This window comes from Saccostrea cucullata, unplaced genomic scaffold (assembly GCF_032062105.1).
Source record: "Saccostrea cucullata isolate Sc308-1 unplaced genomic scaffold, CSIRO_AGI_Scuc_v1 ctg1544, whole genome shotgun sequence".
NCBI classification, from domain to species: domain Eukaryota; kingdom Metazoa; phylum Mollusca; class Bivalvia; order Ostreida; family Ostreidae; genus Saccostrea; species Saccostrea cuccullata.
In genome coordinates this window covers 39,417-52,554 of record NW_026939252.1, presented here as the reverse complement: position 1 = coordinate 52,554, position 13,138 = coordinate 39,417, and the positions used below count along the sequence as shown (strand labels likewise).

The 13,138-nt window shown below is 33.3% G+C and overlaps 1 protein-coding gene across 1 annotated transcript in view; it reads left to right on the top strand.

Moving 5' to 3' along the window:
- Positions 1-13,138, top strand: part of LOC134252644 (uncharacterized) — a 62,844-nt gene that overhangs the window by 32,863 nt on the left and 16,843 nt on the right. The window contains exons 13-32 of the mRNA XM_062735132.1: positions 2,820-2,989; positions 3,256-3,483; positions 4,476-4,570; positions 4,650-4,779; positions 6,056-6,228; positions 6,486-6,567; positions 6,649-6,882; positions 7,057-7,154; positions 7,324-7,438; positions 7,535-7,698; positions 7,801-7,876; positions 8,565-8,801; positions 9,011-9,127; positions 9,489-9,633; positions 9,818-9,984; positions 10,393-10,604; positions 10,723-10,897; positions 11,106-11,231; positions 12,501-12,635; positions 12,932-13,052. Coding sequence (XP_062591116.1) covers positions 2,820-2,989; positions 3,256-3,483; positions 4,476-4,570; positions 4,650-4,779; positions 6,056-6,228; positions 6,486-6,567; positions 6,649-6,882; positions 7,057-7,154; positions 7,324-7,438; positions 7,535-7,698; positions 7,801-7,876; positions 8,565-8,801; positions 9,011-9,127; positions 9,489-9,633; positions 9,818-9,984; positions 10,393-10,604; positions 10,723-10,897; positions 11,106-11,231; positions 12,501-12,635; positions 12,932-13,052 — 3,000 coding nt within the window. The remainder of the gene's footprint in view (positions 1-2,819; positions 2,990-3,255; positions 3,484-4,475; positions 4,571-4,649; positions 4,780-6,055; positions 6,229-6,485; positions 6,568-6,648; positions 6,883-7,056; positions 7,155-7,323; positions 7,439-7,534; positions 7,699-7,800; positions 7,877-8,564; positions 8,802-9,010; positions 9,128-9,488; positions 9,634-9,817; positions 9,985-10,392; positions 10,605-10,722; positions 10,898-11,105; positions 11,232-12,500; positions 12,636-12,931; positions 13,053-13,138) is intronic.

Genomic DNA, 13,138 nt, shown 5'->3' with positions numbered 1-13,138 from the left:
AATTGCTTCTGCATTTCACCAGAAAATTAATCAAAGGCAGCAAAGCATGCATTGTGATGAACTCAACACATTTAGAACTAAGTATAGAAATCTGTCAGTAGTGATCATAGATGAAATTTCAATGGTTGGCAATGCAAAGTTGGAATTTATCAATGACAGACTTCAGCTTCTTACTGGTTTGAAGAGGCCGTTTGGAGTCATTAGTATTATTGCAGTTGGAGATTTCTTTCAACTTAAACCAATCATGGATTTTTCAAGATTTAAAACAAAATGCCCAAGCACTTGCATGTAATCTTTGGAAAGAAGTAATGCGTCAAAAGGATGATTTAGAATTTGCACAGCTTTTGAACCGTCTTCGTCACAATGAGATGACTTCTGAGGACTTGGATATAATTCACAGGTGCATCATTGCAGAAAAAAGTCCAAATTATCCACACAATGCTCTCCATCTTTTCACAATGAATGCCAAAGTAGATGATTATAACAATAAACTTATAGAGCAACTTCCTGGTGAAAAAGTCATCGTGAAAGCTGTTGACAGTGTCCTCCAAGACCACAGCAAGTCTGTGAAAGACCGACTACTCAGATCATTGCAAAATCAAGATGATGTAAGCAAAACTGCAAATCTCATGACAAGACTTACTCTAGCCATTGGAATGATATATGACATTACAGTTAATATTGATGTTACTGATGGCTTGACAAATGGTTCATCATGTACTGTATTTCTTGTTGAAAAGAGATTACGTGGTGTATCAAGGCCAAGTATAGTGTGGGTGAAGTTTTTAGATTCTGCAGTAGGAAGAATTGCTCGACAGAAATACAGTCAGACATCTTTTCCATGATGATGTTATGGATGATTGGACACCAATATTTGACTGTCAGCGATCTTTTGTTTTCAATTCAACTACATATCAAAGAATACAGTTTCCTTTAAGACCAGCTGCTGGTAAGACAATTCATAAGGCTCAGGGCTGCACTGTTGATGAAATTGTAGTAGATTTGTCTCAGTCAAGGATAAGGAAAACCCCACACATTCATTATGTAGCTCTCAGTAGAGTTAGATCTGTTGACAAATTGCATATTCTGAATTTCAATGAGCAAGCATTAACTATTGATGAAAAAGTTGTAGAAGAAATGGAAAGAATGAGGAAGGAAGCACCTCTAAAACTGTGTTATCATCCATTGTACAAAACAGAGCAGAACAAACTAGAAATTACGTTTAATAATGCAAGATCTCTTCACAAACATTTCGATGAAATTAAAAATGAACCCAATGTTGTCGCATCAGATGTTACTGGTTTTTCAGAAACAAGATTAACCATCAATGATGAACAGAATTTTATGATGGAAGGTTACTTGACTCTTTATAATCATGAAAAGAGAAGTGACAGCAATCGTCCTCATCATGGAACAGCATTATACGTTGAACAAGACCATTTGATGACATGTATCTCAAAATTCAGCAACACTTTGCTTGAATTCATCATAGCTTTAATAAATTTCAGAGACCTTGGAGAAGTGCAAAAAGTTGTTTTATACAAGTTCCCAGCATGTTCTTTTAAAGAATTTGAACATGAAATTATGTTGCACTTAAAACCTTTTGTAGACACAGAGAAAAAATTAATAATTCTTGGAGATTTCAATTTGATTTGTTTACAGGTCACAAAGAATTTCTGAACTTTATGAAGTTGAATTTAAATTGCACACAATTGGTAAAAAAGTTAACTCATGATTCAGGTTCACAACTTGATTTGATATTTACAAACTTCCCTCATTGTGAAACTGATGTGATAGAGGCATATTGGTCAGACCATAAAATGGTTTACTGTACATATACTTTATAAATCTGATATAAGGGACGCATGAGAACTTATTTGGGGGAGATACATCATCTTGTCCCCTCTCCCACCTACCAATGTGCCAGTGTCACTTAGTGACATTTGGTGCATTGACTGGCTGTCAATTGAACTGTTTACAAAGCATATATGTGAACATGTAATGTTATTGTCAGAAAGTTTTGCATTTCTGTCACAAAATTGTTGCAATATTGCACATTTGATACTGTGTGCATATATGTCTGTTGAAGTCATATGAAATTTAGATAGTTGATTGTTATTAACCTTCTTATTTTTTTATATTCTCTACTAATTCTCTGATAAATTTTCAACAAATCTGTTCAATTTTGTATAGAAATAAAAGTTTAAATCTTACTCAGATTTTCTGTTATTATAACTTTCATAGCTAATGTTACACCCCTCCCCCTCCCAAAAAAAGGAGAAATGTTTTTGTTCAATAAAAGCGTATTACACTTCAAAGTTGACAGTACCAGTGTTATATTCTGCAGAAATACTGAGACTGACCTCTTTATGACTAAATTGACAATGAGGTTGGCATTAAGCACTGGTTGAAAAGAAAGCCATTCTTAGCAATTTTATGCTTAGATCAAGCCCAATTACAGGAATTGAATAAAAAGAGGAAGTCCCTACTCTAACAGCTACATGCATAATTCTTGCAGATAAACGTCTTTCACTCAGGTGAGCGATGATAAAACCAGAGTAATTTAATGTTTCCTACTTTCCTTTGATTTCGGTCAATTACTATTACAGTTTGTATTAAGAGGTGTTACAACAGTATATATGGTACACTTAAAACAACTTGTGATGCTGTGTTTTCTGTCGGAGAAGCATTATACATTTTTTGCAAGAAAAAAAGCAAAAATATAAGAGTAATAAGGTGTTCAAACCTAATAACATTTTTTTAGGAATTGAAGTCAACAGCAAATAAGCAAATTAAGCCATCTTGTTATTTGTTTTTAGGAGATCTGTTCAAGCAAAAACATCTGCTTATTATGGATCGGGATCGGGGCCGATTCTTTTAAGCAATCTAGGGTGCAAAGGAGATGAGCCTGCTATTCAGTCGTGTTCTGGTACAAAAAATCCCGGTACTTGTGGGCATTATGAAGACGCCGGTATATCTTGCTCAAATGGTAATTTCTTTCTTTTTCGTTGAAAACATTGGATTGGGACTTTCTTTAACAAATAGAACTTAAGACCTTATCTGAGGAAAGTTTTATTTGCAACTTGTTTTGTAAAACGTGCCACAATGAATGCAGCAATTAATGGTTTTTCTCGCATACTATTTAAAAGAAATTGAAAATGTTTTATCAGTTATACAATATTTGTTCTTTGCTTTTAAGAGAGAGAAAGAGATGAGAAAATCAAGATTTTATGAATCTTCGCTTTTTCTTTAAAGATTGTCCCTCGTTCACTTATGGAAAAGATTGTGAAGATGATTGCGTTTGTGACCGTAGTAACTCCTTGTCATGTGACAAAGACACGGGGGAATGCGTGTGCAAGAGTGGATGGTCAGGTGTACGTTGCACGTGCGGACGAGAAATAAAATGTGGTGAAAATTCGTACTGCGATGAGTACAAATGCCTATGTGTGGACGGTGTTTTCACTAAACCATCCAACTGTTCAGGTATTAAATAATTTTAACACCTTGTACCACTACGTTTACATCCACTGAATATTTTCTCCTTTATTTCTTAAGAAAACCCATTGCGTTCATCCCTGCATAAACTTACATTAGGCATATCACCTGTACAGATTTCTTGATCAGTGGCCGTTCCGTCAATGAAACGTATAAAGACGATCGCATCATTAATACAATAATTAATCTTTTTAATCCTACTTTAATTGATTATTTAAACAGACATACATATAAACAAAAAAATGTCTTTCTTTGTTGTTATTACCGGAATGAACAGTCGCAGCTATTGCAGAAAAAAAACCCGCTTACGCGGGTTATGTATTTTTTCTGCAACAGCTGCTTCCGTTCATTCCAGTAATAACAAATAAAGAAAGCATTTTATTGTTTAAATATAGTAACAAATTGCACATAAAGCATATTTTTTATTTATTTTTTCTCATGTGTTTCTGGTCATTTTACTCAGGAAAATGAATAAACTATATAACATAACATAACCGAAAGATATTTCGAAACTTCTAAATTTCAAGTATTTCAATCATTTATATACTTGATCTTATTAAGTATTGTGCCTTCTTGAAATTTTTGAAATTTATATCTATTTGGGATGTTGATCGATAAATCAGAGATGGACTCGGTGATATTGCATTTAATCTATAAAACTACTGGTTTTGTCTTCGTATTTCATCTTTCTCAGTTGTTTTTTTGTAAATTACACCATTAAAATAAAATGCGTTATAAAGATACCAAATTATAATTATTTATTATTCTGCTAGGAGAGAAATTGCTACCTTTAAGCATACCGGTATTGCTATCTTCGTAATAATATGAATCCACCTTTTACAAAAGAACTTGTATAATAAATAAGATTGCGTATGTCTAAAGAGAAAGGTTGAGAAAACTGTCCATTAGTTTCAGCCAATGGCATATTGGCATCTCAATAGGAAAATGATCCTGACTTAATCGATGAACATCTTTTACAGATGTCACAGACGTTTTGTATTCCTGTTCGTTTGAAACAGATTTTGAAACATGTTCAATTAAAAATTATGGCGTCATGAAATGGAGAAAAGATAGCGTAAGTATTTATACTGAATCCTCCGTGAGATTGTAGAAATATCGCTGAATTTTAGAATTAATGAAATTTTATTTGATAGAGTGGAACACCCAGTGACGATACAGGTCCATACTCGGCGAAAGAGGGAAGATACTACGTTTATACAGAGGCCACCAGCCAATCCACTGGCGATAAAGGAGTAATGAAAATATCCGTATCTAATTTAATGTGTGTGTGTGTGTGTGTGTGGGGGGGGGGGGGTGGGTGGTTGTGTCATCTTAGTATGTTTTCTTTCATTTGTCATTTGCTGAATGCTCTTTAAAACATATATACCTGTATATTTGTATATTTTCTTGGAATTTGCTGTGTAACTCATATAGATTTTGTATTTTTTACGACGAAGAAATTTATAACTTCATTATACGTTGAATTTCGTTGTTTTCGTTGCAAAACTCACATTTTCATCTTCTTCTCAAAAATAACTAGGCCGATTTCAACCAAACTTAGCACAATTTATTTTTGGGTAAAGGGGATTCAACTTTAATCAAATAAAGGACCACACCCTCATTCAAAATTTCAAAATAAAAATCTCCTCCAAAGAATGAGCCCAATCATTTTCCCTAACCAAGGGTATACTGTATGAAAGGACAAAAATGATTGTACATCTTCCGTATTTCATCTTTCTCAGATAAAAATTTGTTAAAGTAATATACGCCATAACGTGCGCCAGTATAAAAAACGAAAAAAAGAAATTTATATATTTTGTTTACCAATAAAAGTTACGAAAAAACTGAAAATTACACCATTAAAATAAAATGCGTTATAAAGAAACGAAATTATAATTATCAATTATTCTGCTAGGAGAGAAATTGCTATTTTTAAATAAATCCACCACGTGACGGTGTCGCTACTTTTAGATTGATAAACAAACATGGCGTCAAGATAACGAGGTAAGCCGTTTGAGATACAACAGACTTTTGACATGGATGGCGTCTTACTCTTCATATTACTTATCTTTTAATGTAATCAGTATCAACCATCCAGTCTGTTATGACGCATATTTACCTTTTGTTAAAATAATCGTTGTCAAAATGCAACATGCTTCGTTGTCTATAGTTTCCCGTGACCATGCGTGTCTATATTTAGGCATACTGTTTTCGCACTTCCTTCATCAATATTCATGAAAAGACTGATTTCTTTATTGCAGATATTGTTTTATTTTTCTCTTATTACAACGAGTTTTATAGTTAAAATTTGTGGAAATATTATTTTTTCATTACACTTCATGTGTATCAAATCATTTAATCATTTTGTTTCACGCAAAAATCGGCATTCACATGGCGTATATTACTTTAAGTAAAACAGTAGTATCAAGCAAAAATGATATATGACTTTTTTATGAAATTGAGTCAACAGTTTTTTTTAATAAATGGCCTAAATTTATTTATAACATTTAATATATGTTATGCGAAATACTTTTTTAAATTTATTTTTTTATTCTTCAAGCTACACATGCCTGTTTCCAGTTTTATTATCACATGAGAGGGGGTGATATGGGTGACTTGAATATAACCGCACAGGACACATATGGATCCGAAATTACTAAATGGACAAAGTCAGGACATTTTGGTTCCAGATGGGACAAAGGCTTTTTTTCTCTCCCACCCACCTCTTCATTGGTATGCTAACACTACGTTTTAGATTAAAATGATCAAATTTTTTTACCAATTTAAAATCTTTGTTTTTGGATCAGCGATTTTATTTATTTGAAATGGAGTAATTATTTTGTATTTTGAAAATTATCCAACAAATTTCGATTCATTAGCTTTCTTGTATATATTTCATACATATTAATATAGTCCCATGAAAATATGTGCTTTTTGAGGACAAAGACGCTTTTAAGAGAACGTCATGGATATGTCTTTCTTCTTTTTAGATTAAGATAACTGGTATCAGAGGCGATGGATATCAGTCAGATATTGCACTTGATGACTTCAAAATCTTTCAAGGGCATTGTGGTAAGGGACAAGAACTGCTATCCTCTGAAAATGAAATAAATTTGATTTAGAAATATATTCATATAATCATTGCTCTTTTAGATTGTGATCAATGGAAATATGGATTAACTTGTGAAAAATCATGTGATTGCATAAGAGGAACTTCTGAAGGGTGTAATAGTCAGACTGGAAGCTGTATTTGCCAGTCAGGATGGAGCGGCAAAACATGTAATTGCCGGAAGTCAGGAGACAACTGTCATCCTGCATACTCTTATTGCCATGGAGATGTATGTTTATGCAAAGATGGCGTATATGACACCGGTGTTACGTGCTCCGGTATGATTCAAAAATCGTTTTTTTTATATTATTGTCGAAATGTTCATTAATAAATATTAAAATTTTAAACTAAGTAGCTATGGATTTCCACTATATTGCCAATATAACCATTCAGGTCAAACAACCTTCGAAAAACAAACTTATTTTAATTAAGATATTATGTAATTGTTGCAGGTATCAATGACATCACATTTTTCTGTGCATTTGATATGCCAGACAGTCTCAAACAATGCAAAATTGTATTGCCTCCATTGCAGTGGGAGATCCAAGAGGTGAGATTTCATCATATTGCTTATCATATCTAAACATAAATCAGAAGTATTTGGAATTGAAAAACGTAAAGTCATATTGAAATTAAAGTTATTTTCCCATTCAAAAAAATTAATTTACAAAATATCCAGTATTTATGAGTAATTAAGATCACTGAGATCTTTGTTGCAGGACAGAACACACTCGATTAGTGATAACTATCATCTGACAAACAACCGCTTCTTGCAAACAAGACTGTCTCCGGAAAGCACAATGTTTTCATTCTCTCTCAAGAATATATCGTTAAGTAAGTGTTGCCTGAAATGAGCATATAAATATTCAATTTAAACCTTTCTGAAAGTTATAGATGAAAAAATGTGACTCTTTTTAAATACTTTTGTAGAAACTGATAGTTGTCTTCAAGTCAAATATTTCACACGCGATCCAACGAAACAAAGTCTGCGAATTCAGGTGATAAGAAATGGGCATTTGATAAGTAATAGACTCTTTCGAGAAAGGGATTGGTCAACTGCCCGCATCTCCATAAAGGCATCTTCAGAGATCAAGGTGCGTTTGCATGTCAATAAGCTTGAGGTTAAAACAGTTTTTTGATATTTGCTTAAAAAATTGAAAATTACGTCATTAAAAGAATGTTTACATTTTTTGTAGATTCATTTTATTGTGAACGTCTACAATAGGTTGCCTGTGCTTATAGACGACATAATCATAACGGCAAAGAGATGTGGTAAATTTGTTTTCATTATGTGTTCGCGGATTTTGATATCATAAAGTAGATGTAATTTTTATAAATTAATAAATTAAATCTTATTTAGACTTACATATCAATTGATTGACAAAATAAATAAAATGAACTTGTGAATACTCTATATAGTTCTAACTTTTTTGTCTTTGCATTCATGATAGCGTAAGCTTAGAATACTTCATGCAATTTGATACTGATTCCATTATTTTTGCAATTGCTATTGAACCGCTATTCACTAAACACGTTATTCAAATTCACCTTTATAATTTTCTTCATGCATTTGGAACATTAAAAGCCGAATCATAACGTATTATTTTCTTTTTCTTTCTTTGATTGAGAATAGCTCTTTTTTTCCTTAATCGTTTTGTCTTAAGTTCTTTCTGAGGGTTGTTTACATCTGTGAAATCCAATCTTGGACCTTAATTTAAGAAAATCTTAAATAAGTATAGATAAAAAAAAAATTCTATGTCAAATTTTGAATGCATTCTAGTATTTAGGATGATAAAATACACTTCAATATTTACTTAAACACCCCGGAACAGATTTTACTGTCTCTTAATATTATTCTAACAAATGTAGTCCAGAATTGAAATTATGAGCATGTTATAATCTAATGTAAAACAGATTTTTGATCTGCACTTTGTTTTTAGATTAATTTTATTCTCTACAGGTGCTTGTTCACAGTGGTACTATGGCTCAGATTGTGAAAAGATGTCGAAATGTAACCGTACAAATACTCTTTCATTTGACCACCAAGATCATTGCACTTGTAAGGCAAACTGGCGGGGTGAAAAATGTGACTGTACAAAATCAGAGAACGAAGCGTGTCTCAAACAGGGGGAGATCTGCATGGGTGGCACTTGTTCATGTGAGATTGGATATACAAGAGCTGGATTGGGCTGTAGAGGTATTTTGTTTATTTTAGTATTTGTTGGTAACGTTCCTCTCTAGAATTTATTGAGTTAAAGTTGCTACCTCTCTCTCCCGTGTATCAAAAGGTGCTATGCGTTTTGAATTAAAAAACATTATTACCTTTATAATACATGTTAAGTTGAACCGTTGTGTTTTTCACACTTGGCTGTTTAACAGAACATAATACTTTTTTTTTATTTACAGATATTGATGAATGCAAATATCAATGCAAAAGTTCTCTGCAAACATGCACAAATACGAATGGATCGTACTCATGTGTTTGTAATAGGGGTACTGTTGGGGATGGTGCCATTTGCTCGGGTATTTATTCAAAATGGAATATAAGTTTATTATAATGGAATGCATTTTTACCTATGGAAATTTCTACATAGTTTTAAAGACTATTCTATCTAAAGAAAATTACATAAATATTGTTCTTTTTTCCGTTCAAGCGTTTTGAGTTAATTTAGAGTGTCTTTGAAACAAAATAATTTTGCAAGAGAACATTGAAAAAGCCTCTTTTACAGAGACAGGTCAAAGGCAATAATAATAACTAATGTCAATATTATCAGAAGAATAATACATAAACGTGCTGATCCGTAAATTATTTCTTGTGCAATGTTCAAAGAAAAACAAATATTAAGATTGGTAGAAATACATGTACTTACGTTGTATGTTTTAGAATCGCCGCTGGTCATTACAAATGGGTCTACACCAATGGACGGAATCGTACTGATGTGGCGAGACAATGTCTGGGGTGCATTATGTCAGTCTTTCGATCTGTTTACAGCTATGCTAGCTTGCAATACTCTTTTCAATGACGAAATGTGAGTTGCATAGGAAATTTACGTATCAATTTTCTTAATTTGAAATACATGTACTTACCTTGCTGACTACGCATCACTTCTTATAAATGGAATGCATGCTAAGTTTTGGAATTCTAACAATTGTATTTTATCTTATGAAGAAATTTCTTTCAAAATAATATGTTTGATTCATATCTAACCATAGACATGGCGTTCATCTTGCTCAGGAAGGAGGCTACAAATCGCCAAATGGGGTCACATACAAGTCGTTTGTATGTGATCAAAAGAGTAAAGGATTTGAGCTTACAAAATGTAATGTCTCTATTGAGCCCTGTGACACTGAGAAGGAGGCGATGCACTTATCCTGTGGCGGTGAGTATTTTGAATAAAATATACAAATACAAAAATGTTGGTCTTTATGAATGAACACCTTTAAAAAATTATTTTGCATGAAAGCCCGTTTGACAATTATGAAAATTGTCTATGCTTCTTACATAGAAATGCAGTAGTATTTGTCGGTTGACAGTTCGTTTTCCAGAAATTAGATTATTTTTCTCGACCTAACCTATAGCTATTGATGGATTTTAGAAAGTGATAGGTACATCACCATCTCTTTTGATAATAAAGTTGATTTAAGTGTAAACAGATATAATTTATGACGATTTTGTTATAATCTAGACATAACTTATGTTATTGGGCCATGTACACCTGTGTCGTGCTTAACAATAACCTTGATTGTTTTGTGGTTATGCCAGATATTTTTCTTATTTAATATTCCAGTCTGTGGAGGGGTTTATACAAATCCGTTTGGACTAGTGGAGCCACCTCTTCAAGTTCCAGCAAATACAATGTGCTTCTTTTTATTGAAGCCTTTTAATTCTAAAACTATCAATGCAACATTAATTTCTTTCTCAATGAATCCAAATGATCAGTTTCGAAGAAAACGGTATTCACCAGTAACTCAGATTCCATGCGACGACACATATCTTGAGGTATGGATGCATTGACATTCTTACGAATTCTTCCCTTCAATTTTTAAAGGATTTCAAATTATAATGACGTATTTACCTAATATGTAAACCGCAATTAGAATCAAGTTTCCAATTTTAGGTATTCAATGGTCCAGGGCCGGAGTCACCTTTTATCGGGCGATATTGTAACAATCGACTCCGATTTACTGTCACTTCTACTGGGGATAGTTTATTTATTATTTATAAAACGTCTAGAAACACGTCAAATCACGATTTCCAGGTCATCTACGAATCAGAGAAGAGTGTGGAAGATCGTGAGTTTATTCCTAATTTCAGCTGAAATTGATCTATGTTTTGTACAGTTCTTTACGTGGCTTCTGCAGGTTTATATTCTTCAACCAGATAATTGCCCTTTGCTTAAACTTTAGAAATTATGAATTTTACTGTAAATACTGTAAAACTTTTTAAAGAAATAATTTATCCTAATTATCCATGTTTACTTTGTTCTCTTTGTTCTTTCAGCACACGTACTTGGGGAACGCTGTAGTCATTCTGTTCAGTGTGTAGCGAACAATGCCTCCTGTGTCAATAACAAATGTACATGTCATAGAGATTATTACATGTTTGATACAGCCACTTGCTTGGAACGTAAGTCTTGTATGCCCTAAGAAAAAAATACAAGGAGTTCCAAATAAATTGCATGATTTTTTGTAAGATTGATAGTTCATTCAGAGTAATCTACAAAGTATATGTATATTGATCGACTTATTAACTGCATAGACCAAGAAAAAAAGTGAGGATAAAACAAGATTAGATGCTAGTGACATTATCTTTAATTTTATTTGAAAATTCTAAAACAGACCCCGATTGATTGATTGATTGATTGAAAATATTGTTTAACGTCCCTCTCGAAAATTTTTCACTCATATGGAGACGTCACCGTTTGCCGGTGAAGGGCTTCAAATTTAGACCTATACTCGGCACTCAGGGCCATTGAGCAGTGAGGGTTCTTTATCGTGCCAGCGCCTACCGTCACACGGAACCTACGTTTTTAAGGTCATATCCGAAAGACCCGTGACTTTCACTTCTGATTCCGAGCGCTTGGCGAAGGAACAGTCACTACCTATTTTTACGTCTTAGGTTTGACGCAGCACCGGGTAAGAGAATCGAACCCGGGCCTCCCGATCACGAATCGAACGCTCTACCACTAGGCTACCGCGAACGGTAAAACTGACCCCGATAAAAAGATTTATATAGATTCATGTTAGACTAATCCATTCAAGATTGTCAAGGAAAGTTCAAGACTATATAGATGTACCTGAAAGTTAACAAAGGAAAAGTTGACCACGTATGGACAAACACTTCAAGATTTCAATTATTTGAGATTTACAAGTAGAGCTTTTTTAAAAAGCTTACCGTCTTTAGCAACAATCTTACACAAAACTGATCTACCTATCAGGCCTTATCATTTTTCTCTTGATTTTGTATTTCTAAATGAGCTTTTTACTGGCATTTGCCCTACCGCGGTTGTCGCTCGGTCATCTCCGTAAACTTTGACTGGCCGAGCAATCGGCAATCCTCGGCTGACTCCGCTACGTTCCATTCAAACGTTAAGTGCGAGTTACGAGTCATCCGAGGAACTCCGGGTACTGGCCGAGAGCTTTCGGTTCACCTCGGCTGATTCCGTTACCTTCTTCAAACAAGAAAGGGAAAAAGAATAATAGCAAATTGTAAACCCTGCAAGCAATAAATAAAATTTTACTTACAATGAAATTAGAGACCTTTTTGATTATTCCTATTAAGAAAATAGCATGTTATTTAGAATTAATTGCTGCTGATTTTGTTCTTCGTTTTTTTCATTTTTTAAGATTGAAAATCTTGCAAAATTGTTAAGTCGTACGTTTTTATTTTTGAAAGGAAAACTTTGGAACTCTTCATGTGATGTAAATGAACAATGCAAAACCTCTTACTGCCATCCTGAAAACCAAGTGTGTAATTGTCCTGTGTACTCAGAAATTGATTTAGTTAACGAAGTATGTGTTGCCAAACAAGGTAAGATTTCCAAGTTATATTTGTTTCCCTGTGTATCACAATGTATATATATTTTTATATCAACGTTTTTGATCATAAGTAAGAATTAAGATTTTCATTCCGTAAGCAAAATGTATTGAAAACTGAGTTTCAATAACCGCAAGTGAAATTTAAGAAGCCCCATCTTGGTAGACTTTTATCTCAGAGTGAAAGAAGCAGAAAATGAATCATGTAGGTGTTGAGTAGTTAAAGAAACCACCTAGTAGACAGATGGCGTCCAATTTTACATAACATATCTGTATTCAATCTATTTTCAGCAAAATCAACAGAAGAACAACAACAACAGTGGTTGATCCCTGTCCTGCTTCTCATCGTCATACTGATAATAATACTTATTGCTGTCATCGTTATATTCGCTAGAAGAAAGGGATACATTCTGTAATTAATACTTTTGAATAACTTAATATATCTCTTTTGCATTCTTTAATGTATATTTCCTATGTTAAGCAAGAAATATATTGAAT